General features: G+C 37.6%; 2 protein-coding genes across 5 annotated transcripts; one reads left to right on the forward strand and one right to left on the reverse strand.

Annotated features, from left to right (window-relative positions):
* Positions 1-1,995: 1,995 nt before the first annotated feature.
* On the reverse strand, positions 1,996-4,910 carry fbp1b (fructose-1,6-bisphosphatase 1b). Of its 2 annotated transcripts, none has more exons than XM_041970145.1 (8): positions 4,685-4,910; positions 4,111-4,273; positions 3,915-4,007; positions 3,161-3,301; positions 2,897-3,034; positions 2,607-2,726; positions 2,299-2,488; positions 1,996-2,200 (listed from the first exon to the last, which is right to left on the reverse strand). In XM_041970145.1, exons 1-7 carry the CDS (start codon positions 4,852-4,854, stop codon positions 2,300-2,302), a joined length of 1,014 nt encoding a protein of 337 aa, XP_041826079.1. In that variant the 5' UTR covers positions 4,855-4,910; the 3' UTR covers positions 1,996-2,200; position 2,299. The 2 variants fall into 2 exon arrangements, with proteins under 2 accessions (XP_041826079.1, XP_041826078.1); XM_041970144.1 differs by having other exon boundaries at positions 1,996-2,203.
* Positions 4,911-7,294: 2,384 nt separating this feature from the next.
* On the forward strand, positions 7,295-20,472 carry LOC121630614 (KN motif and ankyrin repeat domain-containing protein 1-like). 3 transcript variants are annotated; one of them, XM_041971016.1, is made up of 12 exons: positions 7,295-7,485; positions 9,745-9,848; positions 10,667-13,192; positions 13,435-13,587; positions 14,274-14,382; positions 14,460-14,615; positions 14,755-14,842; positions 15,336-15,555; positions 16,694-16,836; positions 17,393-17,593; positions 17,802-17,897; positions 17,992-20,472. In XM_041971016.1, exons 2-12 carry the CDS (start codon positions 9,812-9,814, stop codon positions 18,052-18,054), a joined length of 3,792 nt encoding a protein of 1,263 aa, XP_041826950.1. In that variant the 5' UTR covers positions 7,295-7,485; positions 9,745-9,811; the 3' UTR covers positions 18,055-20,472. The 3 variants fall into 3 exon arrangements, with proteins under 3 accessions (XP_041826950.1, XP_041826951.1, XP_041826952.1); XM_041971017.1 differs by having other exon boundaries at positions 15,339-15,555; XM_041971018.1 differs by lacking the exon at positions 17,992-20,472 and having other exon boundaries at positions 17,393-17,597; positions 17,802-17,876.
* The last annotated feature ends 422 nt before the right edge of the window (positions 20,473-20,894 follow it).

Below are 20,894 nucleotides of genomic sequence, written 5' to 3' on the forward strand. Positions count from 1 at the left end.
TGAACACATCTACACCTATTTTAAACTTTTTAGCATTTTTTTTTCATGATTAAAATAACACACTAAATGTTTGGGGTTAGGATAAAAGTACAGCGTGTCATTGTCTCACAGTCAGTAGCAGGAAATTAAACGCAAAACTCCAAAAATACTTAAAAAATGGACATTTGAAATCAGCAATTACTGTCTGACAGTAATTTGTACAATAGCTATGTACTGTGATTTTATTCATTTTATTTTTTAAGTTACTCCATTTGATTCTGATTATTATGTTGCGCATTGCAAATATATATGCATTTGTACATATAGACATATAATTTTTTATTTATCTAAACTTGCCAGTTTATTTACATTTCTCACTTTTTATATTTATATATAGTTTTCTTTTACTTGTTAGTTTCACAATGACAAAAAATGCATTCTATTCTATTCTATTCTATAAGTAAGGAAATTTGTTTTTGGTAAATTATTTTTTTGTTGTGGCGGCTCCTCCCTGAACTGTCACCTTACTGTGGTGGAGGAGTTTGCATCCTGAAGATAAGACAAAGCCCAGCTCAATAGACCCCTATGATGACTAAAAACGATGGATTCAGGTTTCCCTTGCCTGGACGTGGGTCACCGGGACCCCCTCTGGAGCCAAGCCTGGAGGTGGGGCATGGAGGCGAGCGCCTGGTGGCTGGGCCTTTGCCCATGGGGACCGGTCAGGCTCAGCTTGAAAAGAACATGGGCCCCCACCTCTGTTGGCTCACCACCTAAAGGAAGGGCTAAAGGGTTCAGGTGCAGTGTGAGCTGGGCAGTGGCCAAAGGCGGGGACTCTGGTGGTCTGCTCCTCGGCTGCAGAAGCTAGCTGTAGGGACCTAGCAGAAGAAAATGGATGGATGGATTTTTTGTTGTAACTATGCTTCTTGGCAATATATCTTACATTGTTAGAAAGCCTATTCGTTCCCCTTTTAAATGATAACAACGTTTGCTAGAAGTGTGATGGTGTGGAAGAACAAGACTTGTCATCATTGGAGGCAAGCTCAATGCACAGAGATATGAAGATGAAATTCAGCAACAAGTGGGAATCCCCACTAGATCTCCACCATCGAGAACTGAGGTCTATCCTACAGGATATTAAAACTCACCCAGAGTGGGATTTGTCAGAGGCTTCCTCCAGAATTTGGGAGTGGAGAGGATGGACTGGCCTTCCTGCAGTCCTGGCCTCAACCCATTGAACACTTGTGGGATCAACTTGGGCATGCAGTTCATTCCAGAGTAACCAAGACAACCACATTGGCTGACTTGTGGCATTTTAATGTAATTTATTATTTTATTGTGATTATGTGTTGATGCCTTTTATTATTTCTAAATATCTGTAATGCCTTTTTTTTGTGTAAAGCACTTTGAATTGTCCTGTACATGAAATGTGCTATACAAATAAACTGCCTTGCCTTGCCTTACAAAAAAACAAATTGTTTTAAATATTTGTTATGTGAGATGTCTGGATATGCATCACAAAATGTCATTTTTTCCAAACAGCACAAAAGAAATTTTTCTTTCTTTCTGTTTTCTTTTTTTCATAGCAACAATCTCAGAAGACATCACTGTTTGTACATGAAAATTGCAAAAAAAAAGTCTCAAATTCAAGGAAATCTGGGTCCATAGAGAGGCTGGTTGTTTTCATTCCTAGAGCTGCAAATCAGAGCCAGTTTAAATAGAGCAGATGTCCTTAATAACAGTATTGAACAACTTTTTGAGCATTACGCTGGATTCAGACCGTTACTGTTCTAGAAGATGTAAAAAAATCTTAATATGTCGTTCCAAATTGTTGAGCTCAGTTAAACAAGTGGTAAAATGATTACAATCACACCGATAACCTGCAGTGTGTGGGATTCTTTGTTTCTTTGGTTCCATATCTAAAATGTGGTTCTGCACCACAGGAACTAGCTCATCCTTGTACAGAGTGAGACATGACCATCTATCTTTGAGTTTGGTAACACAGTGATGAACATCAGCATCTTTCCAGTTGTCTTTATTTAAAAAATACAGGTTTCTCTGACAAATAACACACAACATGTAGATGGAATTAACACAGTGTGAGGCAGATTTAGTAGATCCAGGGAAGCTCCTGGCTCCTTTATCTTTGTAGCAGAGGGAATGGTTGAAAAAGGTAAATGAATGACTTGACTGAGCCTCTTGGTTTTGTTGTTGGTCCCAAGATCTGCTAAATTTAACAAAGCAGAGAAAACATTCATATTTGTACAGCTTGCATGTTTTTTTGGTTTTTTTTTAAAGCATCAAAATATCAGGCCTGACTACCTCATTTGTTGTGCTTCTTGTAGATGGAAATATACTCTTGTACATCATCTGGGGATCCCAGGACTACAGGGACTCTCTGGTGGATGTTGGTGGGTTTGATGTCCAAAACATTTTGTGATCCAGTGGTGGCCATGCCTCCTGCCTGCTCCATGATGAAAGCCATGGGGTTGCATTCATAGAGCAACCTCAGCTGAGTCGTGACATAAGAATATAGAGATTAGTGGCTTTTATAGTACTTTAACACAGATTATCTTAAAAAATATATTTTCCTTTTAAATGCCCACATTATAGTGTGTCCACCTCCTCACCTTGCCTTTCGGACTCTTAACATTTGCAGGATATAAAAAGATCCCTCCATACACCAAAGTTCGATGAACATCTGCAACCATTGAACCAACATATCGACTTCCATATGCTGCAGAACCATCCTGGAGACAATGAAATGTAAGATTTATTACTCCAGTTATGAAAACAGCTTCATGTTTTTTTTCAGTCCAAAATAATTTGTCCTCACTTATATACAATGCAGACATCAATAAAACAGTTATAAGTCCTGGTCAGCTTCACATTAGATATATAGCACTCTCATTGATTGTACCTCTGGGTATTTCTTCTTTTGTAGGTACTCTGTCACATCTGGATAAAACTGCTGTGCATATCCTTCATTCAAACTGTAGATTTTTCCCTTCTTTTTAATCTTCACATCTCGATCCACCAAGATGAACTCACCAATTGCCTGGAAAAAAATGGAAACACAGACATTTGCAGTCAGATATGCACTGATGTTGTTGATATTTAACCTTGTCGACTCAACCAGAGAAATGTTTTGATGCCATCTAGTACAATTAAGTATTAGTCTTACAGGGTCAAGCATGAAGCAGTTCACTCCCTGGCCAGTTGAGAGGACCATCATGGTGGCACTGCCGTACAAGGCATAACCAGCTGCTACAATGTTTCTGCCAGGTTGCAGAGCATCATTCTCACATGGTTCCCCATCTGTGGTCTGTAGGAATGTGGAAAAGTGTCACAAATCAGTAGGAAATTTAGGCAACCAATGAGGTATGATGTGGTTAAAAAGACAGAAGTCTTTGACAGGGAGATATGTGGAGGAGGATGCAGTTATGCCAACAGTGTAGTTATGTAACCCCTCCTTACTTTGGTCTTTTATTATCTCTGCTTCTTTTTCTTCCTAAGTAACTGGTAAAAATAGTTTCAGCAAGGGAGGATGACCACAGTAAATATAGTTCACCTTAATCAGTGCTCTTTTCATGTTTAAGCTTGTTTCCTAAAGAATTACAATATCTTCAGTGGTAATGTAGTTTTTTTAAGCAGAGCTACATTTAAAGTTCCAGTATGAATCATAACAGTACACTTTCTCTATTCATCATTTTACCAGTCATGGTAAGACCAATGAGACAACCTCAAAATGGCATAGTGTTAACACAAGCCTTGCTCTCTGCCTCATTTTTGCTGCTGCAACACAAAATGCTGCATGCTTTTAATGTAACTATTGCTGATGCCAACTTACTATACTATTTCTTTCATAAAACATTCACATGATTCGTCTAACTGAACTTTAATGATTTTGGAATAAAAATAAAGGATCAGTCACTAACCTTTCTGTAGATAGCAAAGATTGTTCCAATGGAGACAAGACAGTCAATGTTGGAGGAACCATCCAGAGGATCAAAGCACACAATGTACTTTCCCTGTAGAATTAAAAAAAACAGGAGGGTTTTTTCTTTTACATACAAAAAACAAAACAAACAAACAAAAAAAACATACATATAGATCATATATAAATATACATACTCTCTTATCTGGTTCCACAATGATGGCTTTCTCATCCTCCTCTGAGACAAGCACACAGGAGGTGAAGGAGGACTTGATCATGTTGATGACGAGGTCATTGGACAAGACGTCCAGCTTCTTCACCTGATCCCCTGTCACATTGGTACTTCCAGCAATTCCATATCTTCCCAGATGAGGAAAGAGGAGCAGAGTTAAGTATTCAAACTCTGAATACTGGTAAAAGCCTCTCAATGTAATTTTAAAAGAATAAACACAGACTGTCCTGCTCTAATAAAATGTATTATCTTCTTGACCTCTGCACTGGAAGATGTGCTCAACATGTGTGGAGTTTACCTTTAGCCAGGGGCTCAGTTATAACTGCATGCCTCCATTTCATATCACACATGCACATGTATCAACAGTTCATGTAATTCAATTAATCTTCTTCTTTAACTGTGTATTAGTAACATTCAACTGATGTATAAAGAAATGTTGACACATTACTAAACTTTAAACTTGCTAGAGTAAACTAGTTCTTGCATGCACATTTTTGTCATGATTCTTTCATTTGAATTGAATAAAGAATGCTACTCACAGGTTAGCGATCCCAGCCTTCCTGACAGCGGTAGAAATGGCTTTGACAGCTGTGCAGATGGAGTTGAGCAGGTTTGTTAGCTCACCTGTTCCTTGGGCCTTTCTACCCTCCTCTAAAACAAATCTGGTGAGGGTCAACACATTGGTGTCGAAAGCTCCTTTGTCAGACATTTTGCTGCCAGGTGCTGGACTGGGACCTACTGCTGTAAGAGACAGAGGTAAGAGGGTCTCCAAAGTTAAAAAGTGGACTCTAGAACAGAGATAGGAGAGGTAACAGGGGTGTGCAGCTCTTCCAGCCAATCACAAGTTTCCTTTTTTGCAGTGAGGGGTTGGTTTGATCACTTCTGTGACTGTGGGTTTAAAAGAGCAAAGTTCAAAGATAGTGAACATTTTTTTTAGTAATAATAGTCTTGGCCTGATGTAATCAACTTGAATGGGTTTTAAGGATTTTTCTACTTTGTTTCAACACAATTGCATTGTTTTCTATTGTGTTCATCAAGAGTACATGCATAGTAATTTATTTATTTAACAGCTCTACATTAGTCATCAAGCACAATTCCTATTGCCTATTGGCTCAGCAAATTCTCCATATTTCTTCTGATATCTTGCAAATTAAAAATAAAATAAGTTAGAAATGTTTTAAATATATTTTGTCTGTCTAGTGCCAAAATATTCATATATTTTTCCAGCTCAGCCTTGTTTTTCATCAGCTCTAAAACAGACTTGGACAGTGAGTTGAACATCTTGTACCGGATATTACTAACTCAGCACTTCTCTTGATTTACCACATGCTTTCCCTGCATGATTCAGAGCAAGTGTAAAGTTCACATCATAAGACCCATTGTCCCTGTATATCCTGCTTTGATTTTATTTGATGTGTTCAATTTTACATGCGCTGATAAAACTGTGTTTGCAAGATAATAAACAACCGCTTTTAAAGTGCATGTTGTCCCCGAGTCAGTTTGTCTCTGCATGCAGATAATTAGTATTTTGCACTCTGTCTGTGACGCAAACATGAAGGGGTAAAAGGACTTTGCATGGTCCATAGAGTTATTTGACTAACATCATAAGCTTTCACATAAAACAACCCAGGGAGTTGTTTTACAACACAAAGCTGAAAATGAACTTTGAACTTACCAAGCTGGTATGATAATGACCACCACCATGAGGTAATATGTAATTCTTAATTGGACACCAGATGTTTTCAAGTTAATGATACCAGTGGATTTGCAAATGTGAACTTTGAACAGCATAAAAGCAAAAGAAAAACAAATATACAAAATCTGATTTACCACAATTACTTTGTAGGCAACTGAATTTTACCTTTAAAAATGAAAAAAATACACAAAGTGCAATTTATTTATTTATGTGTTTACTTACTTATTTATTTTTATCACTGAAAATGCCATTCAAACTCCAAAGGAACTTTGATGCTAGTGTTTCTGCAATGTGTCCACAAGATGTCGCTGTTCACTTTACTAATCCTGAACATGACTGCCTATTTTTGATATGATTAATCTGTAAATAAAAGATGCTTTGTGTTTTCTGCGGCATTGATTTGTCTGTCTGTCTGTCTGTTTGTTAGCAACATAACTAAACGTTAGTTATTTTTTTTTATTTTGATTCAATTTCCAGGAAATGTCAGAAATGGAATAAGGAATAAGTAATTACATTAGTGTCATTACATGGGGGTAATCCGGATCACCGCCTGGATCCAGGATTTTTTAAAGAATTCTTTACTATTGAGAGATAGTATTACAGATTACAGCTTCTAACACAACAGATAATGTCCAAAATGAAAATAAATAAATAAATAAAAATTACAAAATGACATCATGGTAGATGTTAAATACACTACCAGCTAACCCAGACTGTCGCCATTAGAGAAAATGAGAAGTACTATGGCAAGGTTCAAGGATTTTAAATAAAACGTGGCATCTATCCTGATGATGGAAATATATAATGATATTAACCTGAAGTAGAGTGTTGGCATGGGGCTGTAAGTGGGTGGGCTGTTGGGCCTTCTGTGGTTTTTATCAGGTGAGCGACCCTATGTTTGGTGAAAGTCTACACCCTCTGAGTGCTTCTAAGAGTCCCTTATCATAAATCTGCTGTGTGTGGAACCAGGATTAATTTTTGCTGTATGAGTAACAGTTTTCTGAATATTTTAATATATGTATTATACAAAATTCAAAGTGGTGCATGTTTTATTTCAAAATTCTTAAACGGCGAACAAAAATATATATTTTCTCAGTGTTAGTTATTAATTAAGTTTATCTATTGCCATATTGTTTTATAGTCCCTTGTCTTTCAAGTCGAAAAATTTTGACACTAAGCATTATCTGTTTTTAAAGAATGCAAGTTATGCCACTGGATAAAATTATACATCGTGTAATTGTGGTCATCGTTAAAACTAAATATACAAAACAAAATGAGGTAAATAATTATGTCATGTTTACATCGAGAAATCGAAGCAACAGAAGAAATGACGTCATCAATATTTTACTGAGGCCAACTCATCACCTGACCAACTCCCAGCCAAGAGAAGACCTGTTGTGTTGAAAGCTCCGAGCGCATGCGCAGTGTCCGTCCTACTCCATCCGAGGGAAAACTTCTTCTATGAAGTAACGTTCAAGATCCCAAAACAAACCAGGAAACATGAAAAATATCATTTGGTGGTAGCATCTACGCTGTATGTGCCTATTTGACCTCTGACAGCTAAAAAAGCAACTGTGTGGCATCTTTTTTTCTTTTTTTTTTTGCATCACGTTAACATACTGCTCATTTTCTGCTGCTGCGCAGGTGAGTCAATCCTGTGCGCCTTAGGTAGCAGCAGGGAACGTATTTTATTCCCAGTTTGCTTTTGGTTTTTACTAGAGAAAATTAAACCCTTATTAAATTTAGGTGAGTAATGGTGTTATTTTACAGCTGAACTTCAATTCATGAGTATTGGTTTGTATTACAGCCTGTTTGCTCGTAATGACCACAAGGTGTCGCCCTTAAGTGGCATCCAAGCCTTCTACTATTCTGGACTTTTTTATTTTTTATTTATTTATTTATTTTTTTGCTTACAACTACCTATATCCCAAGAATGTTTCATCTTTAGAAAGCAGTCTGTGATTGTGTGAATATTTTAACATGCTGCTTTATTCCACCGAATGCACTCTAACCATAGAAGGTTGAGTACACAAATCAGCACCCTCACCAGCCACAATTTACTTGTTGATATGTGTGCATGCAGGATGTGTGCATACCAACATGTTGTTTATAATAGAACATAATTGTGAATATCAAATAAAAAAATACAGACAATGCAACATTTTTTACAGATCTTCATTATGAAGTTTTTGTTGTTTTTTTCAGCTTTTTCAGCTCCAACTGGAGACTCAGTTTACTTTTTATGTTTCAGGAGTTGCATATGTTGTAGTCTTCTGGTCCATCTGCATCATGTGCTGTGCCTTCAGACATTAAATGTGGGAAGCTTAAACTAGTCTGTCCCTCCTTCTCTGACTTAAATAATCTGCAAGGTACTTTAATTGCCCAGAGAACCATTACTCACCAGATGATTTTTTTTTTTTTTTTTTTTTTTTTGCTTTTATTTCATTATATTTTCTTCTAACTATTCATCATAAACATAACTGTACTACTTTCAAACTCGCTTAACCCACTTTTTACCTTATATTCAAATTTTTGAAGTTCAACACATTTTTGAGCATTTCTTATTTAGCTTACAAGTACATGCGACCTAAAAACTAATGGATGGATGATGACAGTGTTTCTGTAAAGTGTCCTGAGATGATGTTGTTGTGAATTGGCGCTTTACAAATAAAGCTGAATTGAATTGAATCCTCTGCAGAATATTGATGCTGATGTTGCTTTCATATAAAGGTATTTGGAGGCTATCTTGGATGATTCCTGTTAGATATTTTAAGCAAGTAGCATTAATTATTCATCATATCTGTGCTCCTAAATATACCCCCATGAGGTGTAATTATGATTAATAAGTTTCAGCTCTTTGTGAGCAGGTAGCACAGATATCAAGTCAAATAATAAATTCAGGTTTATTTAAAAAAAAAACATTTTTTCTATTGATAGTTTTGTGTTAGCTTCGGATGAGGTTTTTCTGTGTTTTTATTAATTTTGTTTGTGTCATAACTACAAATTAATCTTTGCCTCCCTCAAATGAGCTTTCCCAAATCTTTCTGTGACATTTATCTGTGATCCGCAGAAATAGTGTTTTGGGTCACAGTGGATGGCTCCTAAAAGAATTCATAAAATGTTTTGGATTTATTGCTTGAAGCTTTATAACATATATACTTGCCCTTACAGTCTTCAAATTAAGATGACAGTTTTTTTTTTCTGAATGTGAACACTTGGAGATGGCTGTTTCTGGTGTGAAATGTTCATCAACATTTAGTTGCAAATATGCAGATTCTGTTTTGAAGAATCTTTTTGGAAGCACTGAAAATTTCTGAAAAAGAGGATAGGGACTTGTCTGAGCCCAAGGCAAAGTCTTCAAATTTCATTTGCAAACCAAAAGATAATAAGTTTTTTGTGTTTTGTCTCTTGAAAAAGAAAAATAATATCCCAGCATCATCTTTTTACTCCCTAGCCATTGTGATTTTACATCGTTTTACACAGTATATGTTAGCTCTAAGTTAATGCAGTTGTCACTCTCAGCTGGGGGAAAGTAACTGTGTAAATACTAGATAAAGCATTAACATAAATATAGATGAAGCCTCCTTAAATCCTTCACAAAGTGAAAAACAGAAGCTGCTTACTGATAAGAAAGTGATATGGCATCACACTGCAGTGAATCATGGTTGTGCACTGAGGCTTAGCATTTCCTCACTGCAGTTTTGCACAATTTACTGTGGCATGGTCAAGTATTGCATTTCCTTTATGCAAGCATTGTAAGGTTAGCTGCTATTGACCGCTCGACCTGAGCTTGGAAAGAGAAAGTGATTATTAGAGGGAGGCAGCAAGATCATGCATGAAAAGGATAATAACTGAGATGTGAAGTGATGTTCATTTATGATGTTTTTTTTTATTTATTTCCAGACTTATTCATCATTTGGACTGGATGTAAAGGGATTGCTCTTTTGTTGACGCTTTCTGAAACACATTCATGGCTCAAGACAGTTACATCCTGAGAGATGTGTCAGGTAATTGTTATTGATAAAAACCTAAATGTTACCCTTATGTATGAATATACATAAATATATTCACACTTATGTATGACTATATTTGTAATTGGTTTGCTTCTGTATGCAATGCACAAATGCATTTATTCTCTTTGTGAACAGATGCTTCACAATATAATTTTATCTATAAGCTTGTCATGAAGCTCTCCATCAACCTCCAAGTAGTCAGTATTTGCTGTTCAGATGTGGATATGATGATCTGCATTGCATTATTTTTAAGAATTATCTTAACTTTTTTCTTTACTCACATACTTGGAGAATGTCTGTGGTTTTTTTAAAAAGTAAAACCTGCCAAAAGAATGGTCAGGCATTTAGAGGGAGAGTTGCAGAGTAATTATAGAGTGGGTTCAGTCTATGTAGAGAGTCATACGATTTGGAAAGAAGCGACAGCTGAAAACAGTGTATATGCAAGTGGAAAGTCTTCCTTTGTCCCTCCTCCTTGGGTGGGTTTGGCTTAGAGAGATTATAGTCAAAAACTTTTTGAGGTGAAGGACTTGAATTGAAACATTTACAGAGGAACATAGCATACAGAGGTAAGAACAGGAAAATGCATTGTAACTGTCGAAAATAACAGAATTATAAAACCATAGAGTTAATTATATTATTGTAATGAGGAGCTCAGAATGTTTCATGTGTCTAGTTTAGTTCATCCTAAATTTAACTTAAACAAGTTGAACTTTTCCTTATCTTTTGATCATGTTGTTGTGTTTTTACTTCTCTTTATAGACATATTAATGTAGGAATGTTGAAATAAGGTCATTTCACTGTCTGTCCAACAGGTCAGAGCACTGAAGAGTGTAGTCCTAACTACCTGGGAGTTGATTGCAGTTATCAGTTGGATGTGGACAGTTTCCAAAACGGCACCACCATTAAGCGATTAAGCCTTAAGAGGAGGCCCAGAGTGGCTCTCAATAATGTGGAAAAAACACAGGGAGGTATTTCATCCGGACAGTGGAATTCTGCAGAGTCCTTATCATCATCTGGCAGTGGTGATACGAGACTACTGGGCATATCTTCTGCAGCAAAAGGTAGACCCCCCCTTCCTCCACCACATGGATCCTCAATGGATAGCAAACCTTCCAAGAGCGAAGGTCCAAACACCTCTGCGATATTTACACAGTCAAAGCCTCAACCAGCTGTAAGATGTCTGGCTTCACAAAGACAAAATCCTGTGATTGAACAGACCACTGGGGAGACTCACAAGCACATAAATCAGGATGTGGTGGGCCAGTCACCACCTCAGCCCTTTCCTCGTCGACGACTAGCCAGTTTCGGAGGCGTAAGTTCCCCAGGGTCGCTCTCACCCTTTACTGGCCTCGGTGCATATAACCAAAACAACAATGGGAACAAGCCTACTTCTGACATAAATATTCACCTTAGTTCATCCCAGGGAAGTAGAGGCAGTACAGGAAGCTTGAGGCTGAGCCCACAGAGCTCCGGTAGATCTACTCCAGTTACAAGTCTTGGGGCCATGCACCTGCAACACATCCGTGATCAAATGGTGGTTGCTCTGCAAAAGCTGAAGGAGTTGGAAGAACAGGTGAAAATTATCCCTATTCTCCAAGTTAAGATCTCAGTCCTACAGGAGGAAAAAAGGCAACTGGTCTCTCAGCTTAAGAACCAGAGTGAAAGTGAGGATCTAAAAGATGTGATCTGGAAACAGTCATCTGGCACAGAAAGTTCTGGCATTAGGAATGAGGTGAATACAGAGGCAGAACTTGAAGGTATTGAGAAAAGCGATTACACCGACTTTAGAGAATTCAGGCAACTGACGGAGGAGATGCAGGCATTAGAAAGAGCAATCAAAGGTGGACATTTTCAGTCACAGCGAGGAAAGGATCATATCTCCTTGCAGGTCAAGACTGTTAAGTCAGTTGCAGTTGGAACTGATATAAATATGGAAACGGCCTTTTCTAAACCCTCAAAAGAAAACAAATATGTTTACACTGATCAGGTAGAGACAAGATCTATTGCAACAGGAGTGTCTGAAATTAATCTTGGCATTTATGCAGAGCAGGAGGAAGAGCTTGTTGCCCAGCAACTACTAAATGAGGCCTTAAAGGAGAGAATTTGCCAACTAGAAGCAGAGTTGAAAGAATCAGCTCTCCAGACTGAGTTGACCCGTCTCAAACTGGAGCTTCAAGCTGCAGGAGTGAGGAACCGAGTGGACAAGGCTTGTCTTGCAAGGCCATCCACTGTCAGTATAGGTACAGAAATGAAACTTTTAACTAAAAGCCAGGGAGTAGGTGATCACACAGAGTTTCGGGATGCCAGCACAGGAGAGGTAATAACGGTAAAAACAGTGGGGGTGTCTTGTGAGCCTAAGATGAAGAACATCTGCACAGGACCAGATGTTCCTATGAACCAATGGGAGGTCAGGGAGCGAGTGGAGACTAGAGAAAAGGCTGTGGGGATCCGAGTATTCACAAGCACACAGGGGGTTGGGACAGAGATAAAACTGTGCAATGCAGAAATGAACACAGAGGTACCAGTGGACAATCTGAGGTTAAAGAAAGAACAGATCAAGTGTCATTCAGTGGCTTGTGGGGATTTTGTTGTTGATCTAACTGCTTGTGAGGAAAAAGAAACTGTTTCTCAAGGTATGACCACTGATCCAGTCAGAGGAGTTGATCTGGGAATTATGGCGTCACCCCAAATGGCTTCACAGCGTACAAACACTGTATCCAGTTTAGTGTCTCGCTTTACCAACACCAGGCAAGCCTTCAGCAGTGACTCCAGCACAAATACGCTTGTCAGTACCCAAGACAAGCACACCAATACCACTCACACTTTCACTCGGACAGTGTCTGTGGGCAGCAGGGTCAGAGACTTGACATGCACCACAGAAACCCGTACGATTGGTGTAGATACTGCAAATCTACCTGAAAGTATTTCAAAACAGACACCAGAAATGACCATCAAGGTAACCAGAGACTCTGGTGTTGGATACACAAACATTTATGACAATTTTCTGGTCGGACTGACAACTCGAAACATGGCCTCGGGGCCATCACACCTTCCTGATCCCATTAAGACAAAGAGTATTGGGGTCGGTGAAGGTAGGATACAGGACTTTTCAGTTTCATCTGGAACACATAGACAGAAACCCCAGCAGTCTACACAGTTCCAGTGGGATCAGGAGCTGAATCATTACATAGAGAAGATGCATATGCTGTTAAGGGAGCATGGGGACTTGCTCACAGGGGACACTACTGACCGCTGCAGCAGCTCCAAGCCGCTTTGCAATAACAAAGCTGTGGCAGAAGGAGGGACAGACAAACACCAGTTCACCACTTATCCAACAGGTAACACTCGCAACTTCTAAACTTGTTTTGTTTTTGTCCAAGCTAACACTGTGCAGTCTATATTCCGCGTTTTTGGAAACAAATCTGCATTTCCTTGAAATTTATCGTTACTATTTCTTAATAAAGTTGCTGCCGAGGTCCATTAGTGGTCAAGAACACTAAATGTCTTTAATGTGCCAATTAATGTGCATTATACTGTAAATCAGCCATGATTTAAAAACTGTCCTCTTATTTTCCTGCAGCAAACACAGAGTTGCAGTTTCCATCTCAGCCTTCAGCTGACTTCTGCAGGAGTGGCAGAGCTAATGCAGAAATCTGCCAGTCGGGAGGTAACAACTCAGAGGTGAAAAGAATGATTAAAATGTTGGAGCAGCAGGCGTCCTCAGCTATGCAAGGTAAGCAACCCACTTTGTGTTTATGTGTTATTATCCCAAACAGTTTTGGCTCACATATATCATCTTTAGAAACTTATAACACATGTGGTGTATAGAATATATATCTATGCAAAAGTAGTCTAATTTAAATATACTTCAAGTCAAAATATATTTTAAAATACACTTTGAAACCACTCCCACTGCCAAGTTTAGACTTGTTCAAAGGAAGTGGCTGCATTTGGTCTGGAAAGTTGACTTTCTGTGGGATACACTTGCAATGTTTGGAATGATATCTGGGTTTGGAAGTCATTTTGTCCCACAGAGCAGTTTGTGGTTGAGGGTCTAAAATTGAACAGCTTTGTAGAAGGAACTAGTGTCTGAGAATGTTTTCTCTTCTCAAATGTCTCTCAGAGCTGTAACACTGAAGAGTCAGATTATATTCTTCACATCCTGCTCAGATTCACTTGATTTGCACATATTTTGTTACATGCATAACATCTGATAAGCTGCTGTAGTTTGGTAAAATGTTAAATTGGTTCTATATGGGTATTTTTTCCTCCTTATTCCTCCATCCACACAACATAGCTGACATAAAACCAGCTGCACTGGTGGCTGATTGTTTTAAAAGATTTGTTTCAGTTTTCAAACACCGTCTTTATTAAAAATGGGCCAAAACACATAGAAAACACATATATTATTTTTTCCAGACGGGTCAACTAATGCCTCCAAGCCAAAGTCAGTAATAAAGAAACAGAGTGGGGACCAGTGCTGTGGCAGCAACAGGAAAAGCATGAAATTTATGAGAGTGACTACAGGGTAGGTATCTAACTTTTACTGCTTGACTCTTGACCAGTTGATATTTTGTGTGTTTAGATGTCGTGTTCTTCCCCTAGATTGGACCCCATGTCAGTTTACGAGCAGGATGAAGTAGAACGAAGAGGAAATGAAGCATTTAAGGATTCTTCTCAAGATGGAATCCAAGGAAAAACAGGAAATGATGGCTCCAACAAGGGATCAAAAGGGACTGCGAGATCATACTGGCAATCGAGGTGATGTAGTAAAATTAAAAAGGGTACATAGGCAAATCTTCAGGTTTATGGGAAAGATTAAAATAGATTTATTTTTAATTACTGTGTGAACTTTTCTCATGTTTTCAGTTCTAAACTTTTTACAAATTTTACTCTCCAGGTGTAGGTTAAATGAAAGGATGCTTTCTGCTTGTCAAGCCTTAAAGATGCACCTGAGTGATGACACACCTCTGTCTAGTAGGGAATTGGTGGGTTTTCGTCACTGTTTTTAGCTTTTTGAAGATAAAAATGTACACATTTCTGCATGTTGTTTGTGTGCATTTGTGCAAGATGCAGGTCAGAGAGTGGTCAAGTAGTTAATTTAAAAGGAACTAACAGGTACTCATGATTGTGAGAATGTGCCATTGTAGTCATTTTCAGCCATAGAGTTTTTTAAATGAACTTAAAGCTACTTTTTTACGTGACAGACACTTACAAAGAGAGGCTTTTAAAAAGGGATATCAATACAAATTTACAATAAAGTGTGAGAAACTGAAAGAATTCTCTTTAGTACAGTTTTTTTTCCAGAATAGTGACAGATTCCTCGTCTTTTGCAACGCTACTTTCTTTATTATCCTGCATGTTTTTGTTCTGTCAGTCACATCTCTAATTACCAGCTACTCCAATCTTTACAAAGACCAAACTGTTCTGCACAGTAAATTATGGCAACTTGCAAAATTATGTGTTTTGTTTCCCTTGCAGCAGGACTGTCTACATACACTCCAGCGAGAGTGGTTCTCTGTGTCCAGTCACAAGTCAGCAGCTCCTGATATAGTAGAGGACTATTTATCTACATTTCGGATCATTTCACCCTCAGTGTTGCAACACATAGCGAATATAGCTGATGGCAATGGAAACACAGCGCTACATTACAGTGTTTCTCACTCCAACTTTGGCATAGTTAAAAAGTTGCTGGAAGCAGGTACATCAGTACTCAACATGCAAGCATGGGTCATTGTGTATTCTGGTTTTATTTTTTGTTTTTGTTCCTCCTGACTGTGAGAATTTAATGGGTTTCCCTTCAAATTGTACTTGCAGTGTAACAAAACAAAGTTCCAGACTAATTATAGTGTTGGTGTATTTAACCATCCACAATTCCAAAAAACGCTGTAATTGTTTTGCGTTTTAATTAAAATACCCAGCAGTTAAATTGTTGACAAAACAGCAAATGCAGAATTTTACAAAGGCAACAAAACAGCCACTGGATGCAGTGCTCCAATAAGATGATTGTGCACATTGGTTTTGGGCCACTAGGGGGTAGAAATGTTGACCATGAGGAAGTTGCACTGCTCTGTGTTTGATTTCACACAAAACAATTTTAAGAGAAAATGGGCAAATATTGATGACATCATTACACAACATTAAATATTGGACTTACAATGTCCTATAACTTGTTAAAGTAGCTGCTTCAATACTGTATTGAGCATCAATATCATGTTCTGATTTTCTACATGTAATTAAGATATCCATATTCATTTCAAAACAGACAAAATTAAAATTATCTGTGCCAAGAAAAAAAGTTGAGTATGAATATATAGACTTTAAAAAAGAAGACTTTATAAGGGGAAAAAAGTCCTCGTGTGAAGGGAAATGTACTAACAATTTTTTTTTTTTTTTTGATGGTGCGTGAATGATAGTGGTGAAATATAATCTGCTCTGTAAATCCAAGTAACATCCAAGCTTGCAAAATATGTGTGTCTTGGGAAAAAAAATAGACCTTTTTTTGTCAGGTTATGAATTATGAGTCCAGCACAATCAACAGAAATGTTTTCCAGAGTTTTTATGGCATAGAAGCACTGAAACCAGATATCTGAGTTTACTTTGAGCAAGTCTGAAATCTGTTTGTATCATTACTGCTGTGCAAACACAGCATGGCTTTTTGAGTGCTGACTTTTTTATTTTTGCTATTAATTTACACCACTAAAAATAGGTGTTTTTTTGCATTTTTATTAGCTTTTTAAACACAAATGCCTTTCTTGAACTTGCATATAGTTCAGTAAGGTAGAACTAATTTTCTTCTTTCTGCTCTGTTTTTCACCTACTGACCACCGTTACCATAGAGGTATGTAGCGTGAATCAGCAGAACACAGCAGGTTACACGCCCATCATGTTGGCTGCACTTGCAGCTGTGGAACATCCAGAGGACATGAAAGTTGTGGAGCAGCTCTTTGCAAAAGGAGACGTTAACGCAAAGGCCACCCAGGTCAGTCTGTCAGCTTTTGTCAACTTTGTAAATTCCACTTCTCGAAATTCTGAATCATTTTGCTAATAACTTAAAAAAAACTGAACATTATATTACTACAAATGAGTTAGTTTTTATCATGACAGCCTTTTAAGCCTAATCAAGCATGCTTTTTATTCACACCTTCACATGAGCAGTTTAAGTCAATACAATTGACTTACTGGTTTTGTGCCACCCAAAGACTCTTGAACCTCTCTTGTAAGGTCAGTGGGAATGCAGAAGTGGCTTGTAAGGAAATTTGAATTATTATAGATGGACCACTTAACTGTTCAATGACTAAAATACCTCTGTTAAGGAGGCAATTAATTGAAATTGGCTGCAGAAATATAAGTAAATTTGAAAACTGTTTTTTTTTTCTGTCAACGTCAAACCTGTAAGGGTTGATAAATACTGGAAGTGTGACCTGTTTGAATTCACAAATATCAATTTTCTCTGTATTTGACAAGATTAAAATGTGTAGACTCAGCATCATCAACCTAATTTCTTGATTTCTTGATGTCTGTCTCTGACTGTCCAGGCTGGTCAGACTGCTCTGATGCTAGCTGTGAGCCATGGCAGGCTGGACATGGTGCAGGCACTCCTGGCACAAGGAGCAGAAGTCAATATCCAGGATGACGAGGGCTCCACTGCACTGATGTGTGCAAGCGAACATGGCCATGCAGACATCGTTAAACTGCTGCTGGCACAGCCAGAGTGTGATGCCACCCTGACTGACAGTGTATGTGAGTCATTTCCTCAGTATGTGAAGCTTCACCCACCAGCTCGGTGGACACGGTGGCGTCAAGCTGTGAATTAGAAACTTCCAACTTTGTCTAGGAAGTATATATTTGTGAAGGAATTTTTATAATGTGTTAGAGGCAAGATAATAGTAATTGACTTATTGGATTTTATTTAATGATTTATCTCATTATTTTGTGTATAAACAGGATGACAGCACAGCCCTGTCCATTGCATTAGAGGCAGGACATAATGACATTGCAGTGCTCCTATATGCTCATGCCAACTTCTTCAGACAGACAGGGGTATGTAGCTCAACATGTTCACAACACTCAGGCTCTACGTGTATTGAATGAGTGTTTTTCTGGCACTTTATCTTGTGTTTATGTATCTTGACAGGCAGCTGCACGACACAGTGGCAGATTTCTCTCTTCCTCGGGAGGAAGAAATGTCTTTGAATAAAAGGATGTACCAGAGTATAGATGATGCTTCATGATCTCATGAGGTGATCTAGTGTCAGAACCTCAGTAACAACCTGACCAAGTTATTTGTATCAATTAACCAGTTAAATGACAGCTACTTTTTCTTTCTGCATAGTATTTTTAGGCCAGTATTTTTTAGACATAGCATATATTATACTCAAACTCAACAAGATTATATATGCACGGCAGTGTAGATTACGATTGTATAATCATAATTAATAATATGTATTATAACTGCAGCCTTTATGTACTTATTTCCTTTTTCTATTTAAAAATGTACTTTTTGTTACTTTTGTTTAGTCACTGAACTTTGTATATCTGTATTTGTATCATAAAAAAAACATTAATTTTTATTTAGAAATTGTAGCTTTTACAATATACTGGTTTAACTGAAATATAATGATGCATGAGAAGCTCTTAATATGTTATAAGCTGTTGTTATACACCAAAACCTTAGCTGCATGTAATTAAACAGGACTTTGAATCTGTGGGATACAGGGACCCTGAGCTGCAAAAAAACAACAAAAAACCTGCAACACAGCAACATTTGGAAAACAAAAGGCAACACAGAATTTCATAAGCAGAACGGAAACAAAATTTGTTTTTTTCTACAATCCCAATTCCAAAAAAGATGGGATGCTATGTAAAATGTAAATAAAAACAGGATATGATTTGCAAATCTCAGAAATATATATTTTATTCCCAGCAGAACGTTAACAACATATCAGATTTTGAAACTGAGACATTTTATCATTTCATGAAAAATATGGAGACCTAGAATCCTTGTATTGTCATTTACATAAAATTCACCATAAAAACTGATTAAATATTATTGGTGAATAAATATTAGCTCATTTTGAACACATCTTAAAAACGTTAGAACAGAGTGATGATTACCATTGTTTAGCATCCCCTCTTTTTTTAACCACTGTCTATAAACATCTGGGAAGTGAGGAGACCAGGTGCTGGAGTTTTAGGAGAGGAATGTTGTCCCATTCTGGTCTGATGCAGGATACTAGCTGTTTAACAGTCCTGGGCCTTCGGATTTTTCATTCTGAATCTACATTTCTTAGAAAGACCTTGACTGCAGACAGGTCAGTTCATCACGCAGACTTTTGTCCTGCGAAGCCATGCTGTTGTGATCCAGTTTATGGTTTCAGATTGTTTTGCTGAAATTTGCATGGGAGCAGATAATGCTCTAAAACAGGGATGTCAAGGTTCAATCCTTGAGGGCACGGTCCTGCAGGTTATAGATGTTTCCCAGCTCCAACACACCTAATTCAAATTAAATGGATCCAACAGCTTTTTGTCAAGTTCTGCACAATGACTCGTTAATTTGAGTCAAAGACTGTTAAAGCAGGAAAAGATTTACAACCTGCAGGACAGTGAAGTTTCCACAGTTACTGATGTAACCCCATACCATCAGAGATGCAGGCATATGAACTGTCCATTGATAAAAGGCTGGGTGGTCCCTTCCCTCTTTATTTTTTCAGAACAAGGCATCCATAGTGTCCAAAAAGAAATTCAAATTTTTAATTAATCTTACAAGAGAACCATTTTCCTCTTTTTTTCCCACCCTCTGATGATTTTAAATTCATTTTAGTCCTGAGAAGATAGCATTGCTTCTGGACTGTGTTAATGTATGACTTCTTCTTTGCATGATAGAGCTTTAGCCTGCATTTGTGGATTGCACAGTTAACTATGTTCACAGACAGTGATTTCTGGAGGTGTTCCTGAGCCCATGCAGTGATTTCTAGCAATTTTACATTGAAGAACATTTTCCTCAAATTGTTCTATTTGTAGACATAGTTTGTCGCAGATTATTGAACCTCTGCCCACTTTTACATCTATGAAATGTGACATCTGAAATGCTGTTTTTATATCCAGTCGTTTTATTAACCACTTAACCTAATTAGTGATCAAATGCTCCTGCGGTTGTTTTTAATTTGTGCCAGTTACATTTCCAGCTTTTGTTGCCTCTCTCTACAACTCAAACATGTTGAGTTGTATAGTTTCCATCAACATGAAAATGACCATTTTATCATTAAAATGGTCAAATGTCGCAGTTTCAGCATCTGATATGTTATTTATATTTAATTAGGAATAAAATCTGAATTTATGAGATCTGCAAATAATTTAATTCTGTTACATTTTGCACAGTCTTCCAGCCATTTTATGGTGCTTTTGGTTGTTTTTGTCCAGCATTGTGTTCAGCACCTCAGATGTGCTGTAATTTCAGGTATTTAAAGTTGATGACATGAATAAATATTTGTGTACTTTGGGATTAAATACATGGATCAATGCTATTCATTGCTAGTCTGGTTTTTTTAAACATAGAGGTAGAACCACAAGGCTTGTTTAACATTTCTTTTAGTATAAAATACATACCATATATTGCATCCACAAAATCATGAGTCTAAATAAACATTTTACAAAAATAGAATCTTTTGCTTGTTCTGTCCTGGTCTGCTTCACTTTTGACCCCTCAATAGAAGCCACTGATCAGCATTAAATAGGTTTCTGTAGATATCTTTTGTTTTTCTACCTCAAAAAAGGAGTTGCAGGATCTTTCACCTTTTTTTCAATCAGGTACCTCAATTTTCCTAACTTCTCAGGAGAGTAGCTCAGCTATTTTCAGTGAACCATCAACACTTCAACACCCAGTTGTTACATCCAGCAAACACCCAGTTTTACTTAACCTGACTATTACCCCGATGTTTTTCTCTAAGCCAGGACCTGCTGAACCCTTTCACATCTTTGTTTTCTTTAAGTTGCTTATATTGTCCTCCCAGTGACTTCATATGGATTTATTTGACTGGT

This window comes from Melanotaenia boesemani, chromosome 19, assembly GCF_017639745.1.
Source record: "Melanotaenia boesemani isolate fMelBoe1 chromosome 19, fMelBoe1.pri, whole genome shotgun sequence".
NCBI lineage: Eukaryota > Metazoa > Chordata > Actinopteri > Atheriniformes > Melanotaeniidae > Melanotaenia > Melanotaenia boesemani.

Coding starts and splice junctions, on each gene's coding strand:
- fbp1b (XM_041970145.1), bottom strand. CDS start 4,854: ATGTCTGACAAAGGAGCTTTCGACACCAATGTGTTGACCCTCACCAGA. Junction 3,035..3,160: donor ACTGCTTCATGCTTGACCCT/GTAAGACTAATA, acceptor ATTTTTTTCCAG/GCAATTGGTGAGTTCATCTT. Junction 2,727..2,896: donor AAAAGAAGAAATACCCAGAG/GTACAATCAATG, acceptor CATTGTCTCCAG/GATGGTTCTGCAGCATATGG.
- LOC121630614 (XM_041971016.1), top strand. CDS start 9,812: ATGGCTCAAGACAGTTACATCCTGAGAGATGTGTCAG. Junction 14,383..14,459: donor TTTATGAGAGTGACTACAGG/GTAGGTATCTAA, acceptor TTCTTCCCCTAG/ATTGGACCCCATGTCAGTTT. Junction 16,837..17,392: donor TTAACGCAAAGGCCACCCAG/GTCAGTCTGTCA, acceptor CTGACTGTCCAG/GCTGGTCAGACTGCTCTGAT.